Source organism: Mus caroli, chromosome 7 (assembly GCF_900094665.2).
Source record: "Mus caroli chromosome 7, CAROLI_EIJ_v1.1, whole genome shotgun sequence".
Lineage (NCBI taxonomy): Eukaryota > Metazoa > Chordata > Mammalia > Rodentia > Muridae > Mus > Mus caroli.
Window position 1 is genome coordinate 142,449,978 of NC_034576.1, and position 10,154 is coordinate 142,460,131.

The following is a 10,154-nucleotide window of genomic DNA, read 5'->3' on the forward strand; positions in this document are numbered from 1 at the left end:
CTTCCAAACGCTGACACCATTGCATACACTAGCAAGATTTTGCTGAAAGGACCCAGATATAGCTGTCTCTTGTGAGACTATGCCGGGGCCTAGCAAATACAGAAGTGGATGCTCACAGTCAGCTATTTAATGGATCCCAGGCCCCCCAATGGAGGAGCTAGAGAAAGTATCCAAGGAGCTAACGGGATCTGCAATCCTATAGGTGGAACAACAATATGAACTAACCAGTATCCCGGAGCTCTTGACTCTAGGTGCATATGTATCAAAAGATGGCCTAGTCGGCCATCAATGTTAAGAGAGGCCCTTTGGTCATACAAACTTTATATGCCCCAGTACAGGGGAACACCAGGTCCAAAAAGTGGGAGTGGGTGGGTAGGGGAGTACGGGGGAGGGTATGGGGGACTTTTAGGATAGCATTGGAAACGTAAATGAGGAAAATACCTAATAAAAATATAAAAATAAAGACACAAAAAATAAATAAAAAGGAAAAAAAAGAAAAAAAAAAAAAACAACAACCCTGAGATATCACCTCACACCAGTCACAATGACTAAGATCAAAAATTCAGATGACCTGCAGATTCTAGTAAGGATGTGGTCGACGAGGAACACTCCTCCATTGCTGGCGGGATTGCAAGCTAGTACAACCACTCTGGAAATCAGTCTGGCGGTTCCTCAGAAAATTGTACACAGTACTACCTGAGGGTCCAGCAATATGACTGTTGGGCATATACCCAAAAGATGCTCTAACATATAACAAGGATACATGCTTCACTATGTTTATAGCAGTCTTATTTATAATAGCTGGAAGTTGGAAAGTACCCATATATCCTTGAACAGAGGAATAAATACAGAAAATGTGGTACATTTACACAATGAAGTACTACTGGGGTATTAAAAACAGTGAGTTCATGAAATTCTTAGGCAAAAATATAGAATTAGAAAATATCATCCTGAGTGAGGTAATTCAGTCACAAAATAACACACCTGGTACACACTCACTGATATGTGGATATTAGCCCAAAAGCTTTGAATACCCAAGATACAATTCATAGACCATGTGAAGCTTAAGAAGAAGGAAGATCAAAGTGGGGTTGCTTCAGTCCCTCTTAGAATGGGGAGCAAAATACTCAAAGGAGGCAATACAGAGACAAAGTGTGGAGCAGAGACTGAAGGAAAGGCCATCCAGAGACTGCTCCACCTGGAGCAGTTCATCCCATATACAAACACCAAACCCAGACATTATTGTGGATGCCAAGAAGTGCTTGTTGACCAGATATAGCTTTCTCCTGAGAGGCTCTGCCAGAGCCTGACAAATACAGAGGCTGATGCTGACAGCCAACCATTGGACTGAGCATGGGATCCCTAATGTAGGGTTAGAGTAAGGACTGAAGGAGCTGAATGGGTTTGTAACCCATAGGAAGAACAACAACATCAACCAACCAGACCCCCCCCCCCCGAGCTCCCAGGAACTAAACCACCAACCAAAGAGTACACATGGAGGGGACTCATGGCTCCAGCTGCATATGTATGGCATATGTATGTATGACAAGGATGGCCTTGTCAGACATCAATTTGAGGAGAGGCCCTTGGTGCTGTGAAGGCTCAATGCCCCAGGGCAGGAAGGTGGGCGTGGGTGGATGGATGGGGGAGCACCCTCATAGAAGCAGGGGAAGCGACAATGGGATAGGGAGTTTGCGGAGGGGAAACTGGGAAAGGGGATAACATTTGAAATGTAAATAACTATAATATCAACAACAACAACAACAACAACAAAGAGTTTAGACTTCTAAGAGTGTTTACTGTGCCTGCCTTGCTACTCTGATCTCCATGGACAAGAATCTGCAGGATGCACTTTCAGAGGTAATTATGAGTACAGAAGTCTGTATGAGTGTGGTCTCTACAGTGTCTGGCATATAAGGGACACTCTGTGCTAAGGGGAGTGTCGATGCTAAGTATGAAGACCTAGCTCTGGAATCTTTACGGACATGCCTTAACCTGGTTCCTATTGCTTTTCATTTCTCCATCTCCTGAAGAAGTACAGGTAATTTTCATTGTAAGTATGTGCTGAATTCTAGTGAAAATAGAAAACATGGAAAAAGGGGAATTTAAAAAATACTGTGATTGATTGCATTCAGAACCCTTGCTGAGGGTCTTGTCTGAATCTTTTATGTGTTATGCTCATTTGTTTATCTTATTTTTCAATTCTATGTCCTAGGGATTATTCCAGTAATTCTCACCGAGATACATTTCTATAGGACAGGTATATTTTCTAGAGAAGAAACTTGTTTGATCTTTCATATTGTTCATAGTTTTGTGATGAGATCTTTCCATGTCAATATTAATAGACACATTAATTTTGCATTTCTAGACATAGACAATAAATTCGCGACATTGATAACAGCATTATTTATTATACAAGTTGTAGGATCTCTGCACACTCCAGGCCAGCAGAGTAGTGATCGGTACGGGGCAAGAAGGAAATGTGATTCAACAGACCTTGGTAGCCACCGTGCTTTCAAACTTCTACAGTCTGACACCAGGCAGTTATATTGTAGGCATATTTAAGCACAGCAAAATTTTGGGGAAAAAAGTTTCCTGATGATAATTTAACTCAATCCACATGTACAACGAAGCTTAAGGCATGTTTATATTGAAACTCTTTCAAAGTACATATGGCCCCCTCCAATAAAGATGAGTCTTGTTAACTGAGAAACAATGTTCACAATAAGGGCCTAGGGAGAATTACTGAGATAAACATAATAATCTATGGGAGTCACGTGTGACGTGACCCTATTGAGGACACCTGGGTACATGTGACATCTTCCATATGGGTGAGTTCTATTGGCTGTGAAATAATGCTGAAGATCGAAATCTGGGAAGGAAGAGTCTGGAGTACATGTAAGAGTTTGTGGAATTCAGATGTGGCCTGGTCCTACAGAAAGCACAAATCAGAACCAGGCACATCCATTCTCAGAAGGGTAGTAAACAAGTCTACATTCCCCTCATTGAGTGTTTAACATTCCTGGTTGCCCTAGTGCTCATCTGGGATGAAAACAGGATGAAAATTCCAAAGACTTAACAGTGCTGATGAAGGGAGATCTTGTCTTCCTGTTTCTGTTCTGTGAACATCAGCACAAGCAGGGCCTCAGGGTTAGTTCTATTTACTTCCTGAAGAGTCTACAGCAGTACTTTTCAGACCAGCGTGTCAGCAAATTGGCATGATGCTTTTAGATTTTTCAACCCTGTTTCTAGCAAGTCATTTTGCCAGGTATTTTTGAAATCATTATATCATGTAATTAGAATGCCTAACTGTAGGTTCAAGACTGTATCTTGTTCTGAGCTTCACACATCTACACAGCTACTGGGTACCACTTCATGTTTTGGAAACCCATCCTCATCCATAGAAGAGTAATTATCTACCTACCATCTTCAAAGAGAAGGCTTTATACGAGACCCGAATGGGATAGTATAGCATTCGTTCTTTGTGAGCTACCAAGCTCTAAAAGATAAGCTCTCTCTTACTCTACCTCCCCCTCTCTCCACTTCCTCTCTCTTCCTCCCTCTCCTTCCTTCCTTTCATTTTTGTCTACTTTTTCTTTTTTTTTCTTGAAAATAAACTTTTATATACAGTGTATTCAGATCATTGTTTCCCCTCCCTCAACACCAACATGCCTTGATTCTTTCACTTTCTAAAAACAAACAGACAAATAAACAAACCAGAGTAAAACAAAGCAAACAGAAAAACAGGGGAGAAGGATACAAGAAAAAACACAAGATACACCTACACACCCAGAGACATACACATGCACACACAACCCATAGAAACACAAAATTAGACTGTTATAGATGAATAAAACCACTATTATTTTGTGTTGCTCATTTACTGCTGGGCATGAGACCTCCCTCAATTTTGGTTTGTACACTCACTGATACTCCAATAAAGAAAACGAATTCTGTCTTTGCAAGTGGTTGTCAGTTGGAGATAGTTTCTGGCTTAGGAATGGGCTTGTATTCACTTCCCCTCTCAGTGCTGGGCTCCTACCTGGCTTGCACCTGTACAGGCAATTCAGTCTCTGAAATCATATGTGTACCAATCCTGTAGTGTCTGGAAGGCACTGCTGTCTTATTGTCTTCCTTTTCCCAGTCACTCTTAGAACCTTTCCACTTCTTTTTCCACATAGTTCCCTGAGCTCTAGGGGGAAGGATTTGGTAGAGATATTCCATATAGGATTGACTGTTCCGAGGTTTCTTGTTCTCAGCACCTTGTCTGGTTATGGCTCTCTCTATTATTTCCTGTCTTGTGTAAGAGAAGTTTCTCTAACATTGGATGAGCAAGACACTGACCTATGGTTATAGCAAAATGTCATTATGAATCATTTTACTGCTCTGTTTCTTTATCAGAACAGTAGCATTTGGTCTTTTCTGGGTTTACAGATGATCTAGGCTCAGGTTCTTGGTCACCTGAGCAATGCCTGTCATGGGTTCCATCTCATGGAATGGACCTTCAATCCAAGCAGGCAGTGATTGGTTACTTTCACAACTTTTATGCTACTATTGCAATAACCTATTGTGCACAAAGGCCACTGACGAAGACCAGCTTCTCGAACGCCTTAAAGAGACAGATGGACTACCGCTCTGGTGGCAAGTAGCAAAGCTTTACTGATTTCTTCAGCTTATAAACATGGGGTATGACTTTGCAATTTTTAGCTCAAAAAATAACATTTTTACTTAGTTGCACCTGGCACACAATATTATCATTTTTGGAGTAATTTTCTCATAACAAGAGCAAATTTCAGAAGAAGAAACTGTTTATCAGCAGACCCAGGGACATCCTCCTCTCCAGGTGGAGATGATAGGATGATATTAACTCTTGACTAGGAACAAGGAAAACCTCTGGTCTACAGAAAGTCATGTTAGGACATTCCCCCTTTCAGGAGGGGTGACCCCTGAACTTTCCCCGAGTTAACTGCTCTGACCCTTTCAGGCCAGAACCAAAGGGAAGCCATTGTTCTCCTCAGGTCACCATGGTAGATTGAAAGATTTGTAGCTGACTTGGTGTTTATATTTCTCCTCTCATGGCATGTGGTGTTCCTTCTAGTACCAGGAAGGTGGGGAAAGGGGAATATCAGGAATAACAACTAACACTAAGGATGATTTGAAGGGTCATATGGAAACTACTACAGTAGAAACTTCTTGAAATAATGCATATATGGAATTAATCTAAGTAGAATAATCACAAAATAACAGGGTGAAAAAACCATCAACTAATCCTCTCTTCCCATCAAATTAAACACTCCGTGCCAGGAGTGTGTCACAGTTAATTGAGTTGTTGACCAGGGGTGACCCATAGAAACTTGCCCTCAAACTTGACCCAAACCACCCAGGCTGCTGTCAAGTAAGGGTGAAGGCTCTACTTAGGCAGAGCTTGACTTCTCCATCTTCAATGACTTATACAGCTGTGGTCTTGTCATCAGTTTGTGGAGAGCAACCATAGCCTTAGCAGCATGGCAAAATCTAGCAGAAACAGCCAGGCCTCCATCACTGAATCAGCACAAGTCATTAGCCATGACCAGTACCAGCTGAGATGCCAAGAGAAGTTCTCTGTCGTGCCTTTCCCAATGAAGTGAAGATCAGTGAAGATGAAGACATGAGTCCAGTGGAGCATTGCAAAGCTAGCTATGCAAGTGCACCATCACTGTCCTTTGAGTCCTATTTATTGTCTCTCCAAATATCACTCGCCCTCCCAGGGGTCTTGTTCAGCAAAACACCACTGAGTCTGCATCACCTGACATCTGCAGAAACTTCTGCTTCAGTCAGTACGTTATAAATAACCAAATTCTCTAGCATTCTCAGAACTATGTTTGCAGTAATGTTAAGTAGACATGTACATTTACAGAACAAGCTTAGGGAGAGAGACCAATTCATGTTCCCGATTATATAGTCTTCTGTCTTTATTGTCAAAGTCAAATAATTCTAAACAAGTTCAAAGTAAACTGAAAGTTATTTAATTTCAAATAATATTCAAAATTGGGTATATTTAAAAAGCTGGTTATGCAAATTTTATTCCTTAAGTAAAACAAGTTATTCTTGCACGGCTGAATGTCCTCAGGCCTATGTAGTTCCCTTGGATGAAACAATTCCACCAGAGTAAGCTACATGATAGCCTCATTCCAGGGCAAGAAGTATGGGGAAATAAGACCTGCCAGAAAGCTGCTGCTTCTGTCTCTGGCTGTGTAGGAACAACCAGCTTCAGCTGTGTATGCCAAGTCAGAAAAAAATCTCCTTCTTATCTACAGGGAAGATGAATTACTTTCTTCACATCTCACATGATGGGGACATGGATTCTCTTGTCCACTGGAGGATCTCAGAGTCTGCACCCACATCCTAAATGCTTAAACAACACAGAGGCGAATAGCAGTTACTCCTCACTCAGTGTCTCCCAGACTGACATATGAACATGTGTGAACAGGACAACCTAGTACTTACGCTGTCACCCAGCTGATGTGGAACATGCATGCTTTGTTTGTTTGGCGATGCCCTTTCCCCTGGCCTTTAATTCTTCCTCTCAGCAGAAGCTAATTTCAGAGTCCATATTCTAATTACCCACATTCCCTGATGAAAGAAGGCTGCCAGATACTTTGTCATCAAAACTGTATTTATTTAGAATATCCAAGTGGCGTCTTTGGAACTTTGCTAGGCAATCCTATAAAATGACTCAGTAGGAACCTATTTCTCTTTTCAATTGTGAGTTTAAATATTGAATTTAACTGACTTAATTACATAGCTTTCAGGTACTTGTCTCTTATGCAGGAGTCTGATATAACAAACAGCTAATACAGTTACCTTACCCTACTACAGAACTCAAGTTCATGGTTCAGCCAATTGTACAGTTGAATTTAACCTTACATTAACTTTATATTTAACCTCATATCAACTCATGTTAACCTTAATGTAAATTTTCTCCTCGTCAACTTTGACTCTTAATGTTCTCCACAAGGTTGTACAGTTATCACGTCCTGACTTGGGTTCATTGGTACCTGCTAAGTTTCTTTCTTTTTTTTTAACTATTAATCAAACCCAGAGCTATATATATTTGTTTAAATAAGATTAAATACGTTGCCTAGGTCTTTTAAATCAAACCTCAGCATGGTATAATGAATCCATGGGTTCCTTGGACAACAACAAGAATCTCAGTGTTCAGCATGTGTTCGTGTCTCCAGATCAAGGAGAGCTTTATTAAGTGGTAGGCGCTTGTGTGACGGTGCAGAGGTCTAAGTTTTGAAAACAAGCTCATTCAGAAGATCTGCTACTCAAATAGTATTATTTCAAAACCAGGTGGAGGAGTATGATAAAATTCACTGACTGACAGTATTGCACTGTTGTCAACATATACAACTGGATACACTGTCCCTCGTATACCTGATGCCGGACGATGCATGTTTTTCCCACTCAAATATACATTTAATTCTACCTGGTCATATGTTATACCCGCTACATTGCCCTCCTGAGGAAGGCTGTTTGCTGGCAGCCTGCTTTTCTCTTCATTGTTGTGGTACAGGGCTCTGTCATTTCTTATCACCAGGCTATGCATGTTGCGGCCAAGAGGAACCTGGTTCAAGTTAACTTTCTGAATTGCAACACCTATACCCCAGGTTCTAGTAGACTGGAGTTTGAACTCAAAGTAGCTTTTGTTCTGATGTAAGGGTGCACTGGCTAAACAACCTCTGGTGCCACAGATTCTTCTTCCGTTTTTCAAGATGACAACATCTGTTCCCATGTGCCGCTTGTCCACCTGTAAGGCTGGCATCTCCTTGAGAGGAATGTGGCCAGTCCCACCCTCCCTGCAGCAGCGCAGGCAACACCATGCCATGTGGCCATGGCTCAGCTACACAAGCCCCACTGCTCTGCCTGCGCCCGAGTGCTTCTGGGTTGTGGGATCCTTGCAGGGCATAGGGATGTCAGGACGGAAGTGGAGGCTGAGGCGAGCCCTCCACCCCTCCCCCACTCTCCTGTGAAGGAGCGAGGACCTCCCGGAGGGGCCGGACAGTGTCATCACCTGCTAAATTTTACTCTGACCCCTTGGACTGATCATCATCTAAGGCACTCTAACTGCTGCCCCTTCTACATAGCCCATTTTGTCAGCTGGAAGTAGTAACTGAGAGACCAGCTTCCACAAACTCCTAAAAGCAGTTTGGGTGAACCATAAGGGAAAAACTAATGAGACATGGGCTATCCAATTCATCCTTCTTCTTGCCATACTAGGCAATGTTTTCAGGACTAAGAACTAAAACAAGCCTTCTTTGCATCAATTAACTTTTTTGTCTCACTATCTCTCAACATCATCAACAACAACAACAACCAAAACAAAACAAAACAAAAACAAACAAACAAACAAAAAAACAAACAAAAAACCCAAACCTTTAAGAAATTTGAGATTAGCTTAACATCTTTCAGGACCAACTCCAATTCTTAGCTGCTGCAGTACTCCATGACTAGATCTGACAATTACTAAGAATAGAATTTGTACCCTCCTGCATGAGCAATGTTGTTTCAGCACCAACAAATTGTAACTAGTTTGATATGGGTACAGAGATAACAGACAAAAGTTGAACCCCCAAGCCTCCTCTGATGGTCTTCCCTCTGTATGGGCTTCCCTCTCACTCTGGCATTAGTCTTTGGTCACTTCTTTCCCCATTATTATCCCTGTGTGTTTGCCATTACCCAGTGTCTTAGTTAGGGTTTTACTGCTGTGAACAGACACCATGACCAAGACAAGTCTTAATAAAACAACATTTAATTGGAGCTGGCTTACAGATTCAGAGGTTCAGTCCATTATCATCAAGGTGGGAGCATGGCAGTATCCAGGCAGGCATGGAGCAGGTAGAGCTGAGAGTTCTATGTCTTCATCCAAAGGCTGCTAGTGGAAGACTGACTTCCAGGCAACTGGGGTGAGAGTCTTAAGCCCACACCCACAGTGACACACCTACTCCAACCAGGTCACACCTATTTCAACAAGGCCACAACTCCAAATGTTGCCACTCTCTGGTCCAAGAATATACAAACCATCACACCCAGTCTTAAAATTGTTTTACTTACTGAACTTCACCAGATACCCAGAATGTTCCGTGTAAGCTCTAATGACTTTCACCCTACAACAGCTTCATTTGCCCCTGATCCATCTACTGAAAGGTCTTTTAGGCACTGTGGAGAAACTCTGGTGGCAAGGGGATCTGCATCCTTTTTACTCCAGGCCAGATACAATCCTTTACATCAGCCCTTTATTCTCCCCGGTCCCCTTCTTTCAGGGCTCTGTTCGTATCTGTTGCTTCTGCTAGCTTATTTTGGTGTAGTGGTCCTAGAAGTGTGGTATTAGTCACTGTCACCCCAAATCACCTCTTTATCCACTTCCTCTCACCACCTCACTTTGTCTTGCCCACCTCTACTCCTCTTAATTCCCCCACATTTCTGGAAATCTCTCAATTTTACTCTGTAACCAAATCATCTGATTATAGCCTTCTAATGATTATTTTCTCAAAAGTCCCTCCAAGGAAAAAAAAGGGTGGTGGTGGTGGCAATCATAAAATCCATCACAGATGATCAAGTTAAAACTCTTCAGCTCTGTGACCAGAGGAGCCACTCTTCAATGGACCCCGGATTACTCCAGCTGAACAAGACCTTCCTCAGGAGGAAACAGCTAAGAAAGGATCTACCTTCCTATCCCCATTTTATACCCCTTTACGGCTCAGAACAATAGAGTGCCTCAGATGTAAAGCAGGATTCCTACACAATTCCAGATAACCTTGCTTGATGATGCTGGAAAGGAAAGTCTGCTGAGACAGCCTGTCTTACGTGGGTGAACAACTTCAGGAAAGAGAAAGTATAGGAGAGAAATGCAAGCTATGGCTCCAACAAAGTGCTCATTCTCAGGCTCCTCACTCTGACCCTTTAAAGGTTCCCAGTCAGCTTAGTCCCCTGTCAGACCCTTCAAGAGAGAGAGAGAGAGAGAGAGAGAGAGAGAGAGAGAGAGAGAGAGAGAGAGAGAGAGAGAGACCCTTGCTCTCTATGTTAGTAAACACAGTCACAGATGTGACAGGTCAGACTCCTGTTTCTTTCTTTTTCCCACATCCTTAGGCAGGTCTCCAGACTAAGTTACG

General features: G+C 42.2%; 1 protein-coding gene across 2 annotated transcripts; it reads right to left on the reverse strand.

The window, feature by feature from the left end:
* Positions 1–7,306: 7,306 nt before the first annotated feature.
* Positions 7,307–7,807, reverse strand: LOC110299468 (SPRY domain-containing protein 7-like). 2 transcript variants are annotated; one of them, XM_021169172.1, is made up of 2 exons: positions 7,766–7,807; positions 7,307–7,663 (listed from the first exon to the last, which is right to left on the reverse strand). In XM_021169172.1, exons 1-2 carry the CDS (start codon positions 7,805–7,807, stop codon positions 7,307–7,309), a joined length of 399 nt encoding a protein of 132 aa, XP_021024831.1. The 2 variants fall into 2 exon arrangements, with proteins under 2 accessions (XP_021024831.1, XP_021024830.1); XM_021169171.1 differs by having other exon boundaries at positions 7,307–7,807.
* Between the last annotated feature and the right edge of the window lie 2,347 nt (positions 7,808–10,154).